Source organism: Vulpes lagopus, chromosome 8 (genome assembly GCF_018345385.1).
Source record: "Vulpes lagopus strain Blue_001 chromosome 8, ASM1834538v1, whole genome shotgun sequence".
NCBI classification, from domain to species: Eukaryota; Metazoa; Chordata; class Mammalia; order Carnivora; family Canidae; genus Vulpes; species Vulpes lagopus.
The window spans coordinates 74,663,463-74,675,640 of NC_054831.1; the positions used below are offsets into that span (position 1 = coordinate 74,663,463).

The window sequence follows — 12,178 nt, forward strand, 5'->3', positions numbered from 1 at the left end:
CTCTGTTACAGTATATTTAATACTTATATTCCCTAATCCCCTCAAAGAAGGCACAGATAAAAGATCAAGTTGTTGGATTAAAATATAAGAAAAAAGTCCAAGTTTTTCTTTCTTTACTTTCACCTTTGGCCCCTGCCTCCAATAGCTAACATCTTGTACAGCATGGCCTCTGAATTACAAACTTAATTATCTTAAGCTTCATTTACTAATACCTCATGATTCTCAAAGAGCATCCTGACCTCTGGGTGTTGTGCTATAAGAACCAGCTCGCGAATCTTCATTGTAGCACTTCAACTACTTCTACTGCGGTCTAGTACACTGCTTTATTTCCCAAAGTATTTAGTTTATATTAGAAGAGTGGACTATGTTAGCAAAGAATTAAAATGCTCTCACCTTTTCAAAAATAGCCAATAATAGTACATGATTATGCTAAAGCCTCTGTTAATATAAACCTTGTTTATACCTTTACTCGGCTATCCAGTATCAAGTGCTAGCTCTAGATAAGCATCATTTATATTAAAACCCCGGCTTACCATAGCTAATTTAGCGCCTCTTTCCCATTTGAATAGTTGGGGATTTTACCATAATTTAATTAAAACACATCCACCCAAACCAAACACCCTTCACCATTAAAAAAAGATCTTGAAAGACATGCTTGTAACGGAAAAATTTACATCCCTACCTACAGTTCATAAGGTACAGTTCACAACAACCAATTGTTCAGATTGCTTACCTGCCCTTTGCTACAGCAAAATAAAAGTGGGGAGTCACCTGTGAGATTGAAAATGATCATTTTCACAGCTCAAGAAATAAGAAACATACATTCCATTTCCAGGACACTTCAAGACAAAGAGGGGTAGCATGAGTAGTACGTGTAGCCAGTTTAAATATTTGTTTTAATCCCAACAAGATCATTGTTTTTAATATGTATAATATAATTACAATGCTTAGAGCATGTTGCTCATATAATCTAATTTTTTCTTCTGGTGACATATTATTACCGGGCTTTAATTTCAGCAATGGCAAGAATTCAAAAACACATTTTGGTTATCATTAGTAATGAAAAATAAACCTGGTACCTGTTCAAGTACCTTTCGCACATATCTCATTTCAACTTCAAAGCATTTTTAACTACCAAGACACAATCCACTGCTACATGATTTGTACATTTTCACAGAATATTATCAGCCAGTGGCCAGCTACTTTAAATGAATGCCATGTAAAGCAATTAAAGTTGAAATACTCCACCCCCATGCAATATTTGTAAATGGCCTTTCAGAAAATTTCAAGACAGTCAAAGCCAATGAAAACAAAACCCCAAAACTGCTTTCAAATGCCACTGTCTTCCTTTCCAGCCATATATCACTAGTTAGCAGTTGCCTGAATTTTCCATTTTTCCCTAGATATTATAGCATAAGCACGTTTTTATGACTAAAAGCATAAAAAACGCAAAATGTCATGTTCCACTCATCATTAGCTGACAAACAAACAAAATAACTACAGGTGCCTTGTTCTAAATAGCACCAAGGTTTCTCAGGGCTCATTTGCACTTTGCCAGTGACAGGCTGGAGAAATCTCTAAAAGGGCTGAAAGCTGGACGACTGATTGAATTCTACAAGATCACACAAACCAACGACTGCTAGCAAAAAGTCTGCTGCGAACAGAAGGATTCCTCACCGACATTATTAACATTATTTCATGTTAATAAGAGGAAGAGAAATAATTGTCAATTGGATACGTCCTGAGCTGCTCTAAAGAAAGTAAAATGATACCTGAGACCACATCAGAAGAAGCATAATTGAGAAAGACCTAACCTACTATTTCTCATGCCCTAATTGTAGTGCGTTACAATGACTATGAATCATGGTTAGGATGGGATTGTCGTCATGTTTATTTTCAACATGGTGCAACATTAGAATAGCAAAATCCCATGGAAAAAAAAAATAGGTAGGCTCACTGCCAAAATAACTTCCCACCAAACTGCAGAAGAGATCAGATCCTCCCTCGAGTAATAAACCAGCTACAACGGAAGATGGTTCGCAGGGAATATGGGCATTGCCTCTTGGTATTCCCGATATGACACTACTTAACAGGACCCAAGGTGCACACCAGGTCTCTCAGACATCTGAGCAATTTCTATCCGTGTGATTATAGCTCCACGTGGGTTTCATCTGACAATACCAGGGTGGTCTGCTGCTTAGCTGTTCTAGAAAAGTTTGCAAGTCATTCTGCATTCCATTATTTTGGGATTAACTTCCTCACCACAAACATGGGCAGATCCACATCTCTTTCTCTCTCTGAAAATGACAAATGCTTAGGTCTTCACAACGAACTTTCTCTGGAGCGCAAGTGCAATGACAAACAAACTCAGTGTGGACACACACACACCAGAACACACGTCCGCATCTAACCTTGTAAGCTGGCATGGAGTTGAAAAGTTTCTTTGGGGTGATATCCAAAGAAATAAGACATATAGTAATTTAAATATTTGGATCACAGTAAACAGTTTTCTTTTTTGGCAATATTAATCACGATCCTATAAGCAAAGATTTTCTTTACATAAAAAAAAAAAAAGCAACCAAATGTGCTTATCTCCTGTAACAGATGGTGACGATATGTACTTTCTCCCTATTCCTTACTGCTGTTCATTATCACATTCTTCTGGCTCTTCTTTTTCTTGTTCTTGAGATTCTCATCATTTTCATTTCCAACAGTTCCCAGGAAATACCCCATGCCCTATTCACTCATTCACAAGCGGTTATGGAGCACCTTCAAAGACCAAGGCAAGATGCTAGGTTCTGCATACAGTGCCCACTAAAATATTTCTTAAAATACTGTTGTTCTTTTTTTCTTTCATCTAATAAACAGTGATAATCATTTTTGACAGCTAGTTGTCTATAATACGCATCCTGTTCATCATATCTTATTTCATATAGTGACAAAAATATCAAAAATATATAAAGCACACTGATCAATTTATATATCGATTTCTTTTCCGAGTGAGACGATATTACTAAATATTTATTTCAGCGATAATAAGAAATACAAAAGTATTGATATTATCATCAAAACTATGATGTAAGTTCTTTAATGGAAAATAGAATTCTTTCATAACTCTCGAAGTCCTTGAATGCAATCACAATAGTAGTATACTGAAGAAAAATACAATTCATTGTGCTAATTCCCATGAATGTAATAAAGGAAGCAACATGTTTATGATTTCTGCAGAGAATATAGCTTACACATACGTCTCCGAACGCATGATATAACTAAAAAAAAAATAAGGATGCTTTTTCTAAGTCATACATGGACATTTCTCTCATTATGTTTTGGCTACATATCTTATATGTGACTCATACACAATTTTTGGCATTTACATCATGAAATACGAGGTCTTAGAATCTGATGTGAGGAAGAGAAAGTTACAAAGGCCTCTCTAAGAAGATACAGCATTTCCTTTGAGGTACATCAGAAATCACACACAGAATAATCAAAGCCAGCCTGCTCACCTTGGTAGACTTCCCGCTAACTCGGTGGTGGTCTCTCTGAAGGAGAAAAACAAGATACATACGATTAGCTTATTTTGGTAAATTATAAAAATCTGTTTAATGAAACCATAACATGCCAAGGCATTATAATCACATGTGTCAAGAAGATACTGTATATGCACCTTGTATATATGCACTCATTACATTTCTCATTAATTCCCATAAATATTTCAATGGTCACTTTCAAAGCAATTTCACACACATGCAAAATATTTGCCTCTGCTTTCTGTTCAAAATATTAACATGTGAAAATGTACAACATACAGAAAGAAAATAGGAAGGAAAAAAAATCCCAAACCACCTTTTAGGTATTTTCCAGTTAAATAAAGCACATGTATTCATTTTTCCAAGAATCATTTAGTGACAAATTCCTTGAAGAATGTGTCTTTGTGTTGCTGATCTCTGTCACCTGAGGTTTATGAAAGAACACGTACAGCACAAATCCAACTCTTTTAGTAGCAAATTGCTGTTTTTTATTTCTTCATTATAGCATCCTACCAGGTGGGATTTTTGAAGGCACATGCTAGGATAATTCAAGTGGCACAAAAGACAAGTCACTAACTGAAAGCTTTACAATGTGCTAATAAGAAGGATGAGAGACAAATTTCAAAACTAACTTTTTTCCTAATTGCAATATCCTATCTTTCAATCAGAGATGTGTTCTTCGAAGTTGAGAGAAGCAAGGAGTAAGAGGTAGAGATAGAGGCTTAATGATGAGATATTTTAAAAGTGGAGGTAGGTTCAACTTTGGGGGATTAAAGGCGGAATTCTTAGGAACAGTAGTACATAATCTTCCTCAGGTCATATAATCCCTTTAAGAATCTCATTAAAGACACAAACACTTTGCACGGGGTAAAATAAAAATATACCCATACAGATGCAACAAAATATGGCACACAACTGTAGATGGTCCGTGGACCTCCTATAACTACTGTGTCAACCTTGGGTTAGGAATCTCAGCCTTAGGCTCCCAACGTCTTTACTCATCCTGACCATCCAAATAAAGGGCTTCCTTCTGCAGGACTTTTCTCTGGCCCTCCCAGCCTCTAGAATTCCCTCCTACCTATTGTCTGTGACAGTACCCAGGAGCCGCAGGAACTCGCTGGTTCCTGCAGAACCATACCACCTTCAATTAACGAAAGATTTGTAAATGAGTGAATTAATTTGAGCTCCTATACATATATTCTCTCCTAAATAACCAGATAATATATTTTTTAAAGATTTATGTATTTATTTTAGAGGGTGTGAGCACAAGTGGGGAGAGAGACAGCAGGTGGAGAAAGAATCTCAAGCAGACATGGGGCTCGATCCCACGACCCATGAGATCATGACCTGAACCAAAATCATGAGTCAGATGCTTAACCGGTGGAGCCACCCAGGGGCCCCAAAGGCCAGATAATATTAAACCTCCAGATTTTATTGCCTCAGAAACCAACTTTTGAGAGAAAGCTTCCATTTCTTTAGCAAAACCACAATGCAAAGTTTTGTCTGCTACACTGTTGAAGGCTTTACATGTATTTGTCTCTTGTATGAATTCCCTGCCTGCATTAGAAATTTCTCTTTCCAAACAGAATGAGAACTGTGGGTACCCTAGCTAAGAGGCACCCCTCCCTTCAGTCTTCCTTTGTAACATTGATCGCAACAGGTATCTTTTAAATTCTATTTTAGTATTTATTATTTTGTAACTTGAGGCTGACATACGGGAGGTCTCCATAAATATTTGTTTGCAAGGAATGAATTAATGAACTTTTCTGACCTTCTTGTTGGCGCTGGAGGATTAGATCTAAGTTTGGAGCTTGATCACAGTAATAGCAGCATCCCAGGGTCAAGGTACACTACCTTTCCTTCTTTGTAATCTTTTAACTCTTTATTTTTGCTTTCCAGATTATAGGTACTTTCATATTGAGTCCCCCGGTATCTTTTAAAAAAAAATGTTGGACATACATTATAATAAATTCACTTAAATCACATAGTAGAGCAGCATTTCTCAACCTCACACAATAATGACATTTGGGGCCAGATACTGCTTTGTCATAAAGGCTGTTTTGTGCACCGTAGGATGCTTAGCAGCAGCCTTGGCCTCTACCCACTAGATGCCAGTAGTACATACCCCTCTCACCCTCCACTTTGTGACAATTAAAATGTCTCTAGATGTTGCTAAATGTCTCCTGGGGCAAAACTGCCCTCAGTGGAGAAGCTCTGCAGTAGAACAACAGAACTGAAGTAACCATAATTGACTTCTGTTTCAAAACCTTACTGGGGTGAGCAATACTCTCCACTTCCCTCGGAAAAACATGGTGGCTGAGGCCTGGCAAGAATGCCCATCTCCCTCTGGCTCCTGGCACCCAAGTGTGAATGCAGACTGAGGGTATGTCGTGTTTGCTCCTCGACAAATTTATGTTAGTGAGACTCTTATTTTCAAATTTAATGAAACAAGATATAAAACCAATGAAAACTGACTGTGGAACAGTTCTCATTTCTCTGAATCTAAGTTATCTTCTTGGGAATGAGCAAAAAGTGACAAGTAGCTTAAGAAAAACCGATCTCGAATTAGGACTAGGGGCCTGACAACCATAAACACTGGGTGACGAAAGATGTGATTTTCTCAAGTGTCTTTAAGTACCTGTCCCTCTTAAAAAATAAACTAGAAATAGGTGGTGAGTTGTAGGTGTGATTTGTGCATGAAAGACAATGCAGGACTTCACCCAGTCGGGTCTACACGCTCAAAGTGTTGGCTTTACTTTCAGAGCAAAAATGCTGCAGAAGAAAATTATGCTGTCCACATAGGAAGAAGGAGTGGGGGAAATCTTTGTTTTACAACTGTGTACCCAAAAATTTACATTAGAATCACAGACACTACTTCATAGGAAAAGTAATTTTGAGTGAACATGCATGAGTGGATGAACACAGTTTAAATTATCAGATGTTACCTAAAAACCTGATGATTCTATTGGAGCATGTAGCTCCACGGCTTCAAGAAAGAACATGGAGAGAGGAAGAACCAAGCATATCTGACTGCAGTAATGGAGCTAGGACCCACCAACCCAATACCGTTTTCAAGATAAGCAAAAACACTAGAGCTTTTAAAATAACTTGTTCATTTTTACCCATTTTCTATTGTTAATAATCTGAATCATTTGTGTTTTCATGAATTTGTACGCTTGTAAAGAAATCTTTGAGGAAAATAAATTTAGCATAATATGCTATGCTTCCCCTAGGTAACGCTCTATCAAAACCCACTTGAGAGAACCTAACAAAGTATTACACAGAACATTTTTAGGGCAGTGAAACTACTCCCTATATGATATCATAAAGGTGGATACACGTTGTTAAACATTTTGTACAAGCTCACAGAACACACAGGGCCAAGTGTGAGCCTTAATGCAAACTATGGACTCTGGGTGATACTAAGGTGTAATGTAGGTTCATCGATGATAACAAACATACCATCCTGGTGGGGGATGTTGATAGTTGGGGGGGGGCGGGGAGGCTGTGCATTTGCAAGGGCAAGGGAGATAAGAGAAATCTCTGTACCTCCCTGTCAATTTTGCTATGAACCTAAAAACTGCTCTAAAAAAATAAAGACAAGCTTTTTTTTTCAATGAACTTGTATGGGTTGCAATGTCCACATGACCTTCTAAGCATAATTCATTTTCAGCACTAATACTTATTCATCCAACATACTCACTGAACACTTAGCATATGTTTGGCACACACCATGCTGGGTGCTTTCAGAGGCACCAAGGTGAATTAGATCCTGATCCTTCTCTCCAAGTGTGTATACTCCAGTAAAGGATATTATATAAGGCATGAAGTGGTGGATACTTTTCAATCTTATACTACTGAAAGCTCCTTTAAAGACTGTGACTTATCTGTTATTTCGAATACTCCATCCCCAGCAAAACCCAGACACTCAGTACATATGAATGGAATAGAACCAAGAAACGTTTCTACTTTGCAGGTAATTCCCATCCATTTCTTAAAATGCCTTCTGGAATTATCGCAATTGCCCTAATTTCCTTTCTTTAGTTACCATTACTAAGATAATCTGATTTCATGAAAAGAGTAGAATGCTAAAAACTAAGTGAAAACAATGATGAGAAAAACAACAAAGCAGAATTCTGTGTTCCAAGAAATCGAGCTGTCCCAGGGGCTAAGAAGTAGACTCAAACGATGGAGGGAGTGCGACAGGTTGCATATCCTTGGGCAATTTCTTCTGCCTCCTGGCTCTCTAAATCCCAGAATGTAATAACAATGCTGCCCTTTGATCTGCAGTTGTTGGATCAATCACCAATGTGAACAAACAGAAAGCTCCCTGCAAATCTGAAGTTGTGCTATAAATTCAATTTTATCAAAGAAAAAAAAAAAAAACAGAATAGACACTTTTCAAAAGCTGATGAGTGTCCCGTGGGTATTATACTTTCTTTCTTCTTTCTTTTCTTTTCTTTTCTTTCTTTCTTTCTTCTTTCCTTTTTTTTTTTTTTTTGTAGATTATTTAGCATCCCTTAAAAAAAAAAAAAACTTTAGTTTTAAATGTGTAGAACATTCGCCGGTGCACAGTGATGCCAGCTTTTATCATCTGTCTGAAATAGCGTTCTTCTTCATCATGTCCCATCCCTTTCCATTCCTGAACTATGCAAACAGTTCTTTTTTTAGGAAGTGTTGAAGCAAGAGCATACCATCTATTTCTGTGCAGCTTGCCAGTTTCCAAAATTAGCTGACAACTATAAAACAGAGGACGAGAGCCCCCATGCTAATTGTGTGGCGGCATGATAAATATTTTTAAGACCTGGAATGTTCCTCTCCAATGGTAGGTACCTTTGATTCTTCCAAAAGTATGAAGACTTTTAAAATATTAAAATGCAGTTTATTCCTATTGCATGTCCTGCAAATGATTTAATGTTTCAGTCATAGAAGAGGTGAGGTTTTCTTTAATTAAGAGTAAAAGGATGAGAGGGAAGCAGATTTTTTTCTTTTTTCTTTTTTTTTTTTTTTTTTTGTCACCTGGCTTGGGGCAAAGTGTGGGCAGTTAAAGTTGGATCTATTTCCCAATATTACACACACAAGAAGACTCACTTAGAAGCACCATTACAAATGCGTACATTAATTTAAGCCCGTTAACTTTTTTCTTCCATGGTGAACCTTAGCTCCAGGAAATCTAAAACACCTTAGAGATTTCTTCTCTGATGAAGAAAGCCCAGAAACATCGCTCATTCTTCCTAACCCAACGTTGTTCTCCCCTATTGTTTGTCTTTATGATCTCTTTACTTTGTCCCTTATTTCTTCCCTCCTAAATTTCTGCTCACATGATTAAAATATCATCGTGTGTGCTGCCGTGCATGAGTGCATGTCTGTATATAGACACAAGCAATTATTCCCATGTGGTGCAAACTATACACACACACATACAAGCTCACACTGTTCGGACTGTCATTTAATACCAGCCACTATTCTGGGCCATTTATGTGAGTTTACTCACTTAACCCTTACAAGAGCTCATCACTGGGATTAAAACAAAACAGAGATGAGAAAAATGAAGCAGAAAAATGTAAGTAGACACATGGCTAGTGCCAGGGCCGGCAATCCAGGCACTCTGGCCTCAGAATCCACACTTTTGATCAGGATGTTATATTCCTACACAGTATTGACCAGCTACAAATTGTGTGTGTGTGTGTGTGTGTGTGCACATATTATACATGCATTTTTCTTCTTCTTCTTTCTTTCCTTTTTCTTTTTGCAGGACAGGACCGCAGCACAAAGGCAGGAGTGGGGGCAGATCTACAGATTCAGTTGGAAGGGCAGTGGCCAGGCTAGAGGGAAGTGGGATGGGTCAGAAAGCCAGCCAAGGTGGCCTGGAGATGGACACCCTCAGCCCCCCATGCCAGCAGAATGAGGCGGAGGGGAGTGGGGTCTCAGGGCTGAAAGGCGCCAGGTTTCTGGCAGGGCGAGGGTGGGTCCAGGCTCATCTGAGACCTGCAGGCTCTCCGGGCCTGTCCTGTAGCACAGTGCAGGCTGAGGTCTCAGCAAAGTGCCTTGTGGTCCGCACAAGAGGGAGAAGCCTAGAAGGGCAGGCCTGGAAAGGGGAGGGAGGCTCCTGGGCAGTGTTCTCAGGGTAACACAGCTGCTGTCTGGGAGACTCCATAGAGGTAATAAAATAGGGCACACACATTTTATATCTATATAATTATATAGATATAAAACATATAATATATATAATATGCATATAAATATAATACTCATGTACATACGTGTATATGATACAGTTACTGATTCCCTTTGGCTTGTGTGCTACAGCAGGTAACAAAGAAAGGGCCCCCTCTCTGGAACTTTACAGTGTGGAAGGGGGAGGCAGGCCAAAGACAAATGAGCAAATGGATATTTATTACTGCCTTTCACAGGATAGGTGCAGAAGAAGAGAGGACGGTCAGGAGGTGCCCCCTGGAAGGAGACTCCGGGGAGTGTTAAAGCGTGAAACAGAACCACTTCCTCCCCCCCCCCCTGCAAAACACACACCCCAACTTCTCTGCCGGTTGCTTTACTTGCCACTATTGCATTTCACACTTGCCTTCAGCAAATATTCACCTAGGACCCACTGCACGAAGCAGACAATTCGAGGTGTTGCTTTGGTGTAAAAAAATGCTGGGCAGGCTGGATCTGTAGACTCAGCACGCTGGCAGACGAAGAGGGGTACCAGGCCCTCGGATACACAGGGGCATCACTCAGAAAGCGTCAGGTTTGGACAAGAGCTGCCCCACACTGCTGTGGAGGCCCCTGGAGCCCAGAGTCCCTTGCCAGCAGCACCCACAGGCCTGGGCCCGTGTGGGCTGGAACTTCCCTCCCCTGGGTCACCAGAAGACTGGCTGCACTAAGGTTAATGCACTCCCATGGCTGAGCCACCCAGCCTCCTAAGGAACAGTCACGGCCTACTCAGAGTCCCCGCTGAGATGTTTTGGGGCCTCAGAATTTCTTCGGATCAGTCAAGTATTGCTTACATAAAGCAGCCACAACTGCATGCCTTTGGCTATGTTCCTGTGTCCCAGGCCCCCGAAAACAAAATTGCCAAAGGTTACCCCCCATCAGTTCTGCAACATTGGCTTCCCGGCCCAACGGCCACCTACAAGGGGCTGCCACTCGAACAGCCCTGCTGCCCCTTCGGTCATCCTGAGATGGTGTTCAGGGCTTGTGTTTTCTTTTCTTTCAAGAGTGTCATCTGGACACTTAGCTCAGGAATGTTCCTGGGAAGGGGAGGCCTGTCCTCGACATCGCGGGTGGCCTTCCAGAGGGAACCACATCTGCACACACCCCTGGGTATACCTGTTAGTCTTCCTCCTCGATGCTCCTGAGTCCACCTCGGTTAAATAATGTACCCAGGAAGGACCCCAATCGGCCATGGGTAAGAAGACCTGCTCCTTAAAACGTGCTTATTTAGACTTTAGCAATAGCAAGTGTAACCAGCCCTGGAGGATGGTCCCAGAGCCTACAAATGGCACATTATGTTTCACTTACCAACTTGTACTCTCAGAGGCAGAAAGGAAAAGAAAAAACAAAACAAAACGCAAAACCAGACAACGTACATGCAAGGCTGTGTGCACGTGTGTGTGCTTAAAAGCTTTGTTAACAAAATGACATCCCTCCAAAACAAAACCAAAAAAAAAAAAAAAACCCCAAACCTAACCAATGACAAAAAAAGAAAGAGGTATATTTTCTTCAAATTCTATGCTTCTGCCAGGGTTGAAGGGGTATCAGATTACTAAAAGGTCTCTGCATTTAATACTGCTAGATTATTGGGTTCTAAGCTTTACTGCAATTCATAAGTGGGTTTAAGGGAAAATATGCCAAAAAATTGTTAATCAAAAATAATTTTCTTCTTTGATAAATCAGTCTGAAAGGAGGCCCATTTTGCAATGATGCTTAATTTTTCTATTAGCTCCTAGGGATGTAATATGACCAATAAGTCCTCTTAATGAGAGAAAATCATCCCCACTCCTGATAATTTCTGGATCAAAGAGGGATTTGCAAATACCAGCCTGCATTGTAATGTTTGACTAATGGCCTAATCCATCAACTGATAAGTATGGTACCAAGTCCTTACCATATACTATTAGCACGTATTTATTAATTTGTTCAACCAATACATGTCTACAGCTCCTACTGTGTGCTGGTTTCTACGTATAGGGATTGAGCAGGGAATAAATACACATAGACCCCCCTCCCCCAGAGGGTTGACCGTGTCATGTGGAAGGCTCCCTGCAAAGGCTTCCGCAAAGCAACGCCTGCTTGTAAGTGGCAGGATGAGATTTTATGTGCTCCCATCCCCTGATGATCCCCTTCAGAGAGGTGTCTGGGAATAACAGATCCAGAGAGACTTCATCAGCATAGCAACGCTAGAGTCTGGACTGATGAACCAGACTTTGGCAAGAGGAAGGATATTTTGTCTTACAGAAGCTGCCCTTTCGAAGAATTGAAAATGCAAGAGCCACTGCCCAGTTGAAATGGATGTGAGGACCTGCAGGACACTGCGTACCTTCCAGACACAGGCTCTGGCCTGGGGGAAGGGGGCAGAGAGCCGGAGACACACGGGGGACATGGGGCAGGAAGGAAGAGGGAGAAGGGGGTGGCTTGTGACAGCC

The 12,178-nt window shown here is 40.2% G+C and overlaps 1 protein-coding gene across 2 annotated transcripts in view; it reads right to left on the bottom strand.

Annotated features, from left to right (window-relative positions):
- CELF2 (CUGBP Elav-like family member 2) overlaps positions 1 to 12,178 on the bottom strand; it is a 518,459-nt gene that overhangs the window by 399,528 nt on the left and 106,753 nt on the right. For both annotated transcript variants that reach the window (XM_041765402.1, XM_041765403.1), the window contains exon 2: positions 3,510 to 3,545. In XM_041765402.1, the coding sequence (XP_041621336.1) occupies positions 3,510 to 3,545 (36 nt within the window). The remainder of the gene's footprint in view (positions 1 to 3,509; positions 3,546 to 12,178) is intronic.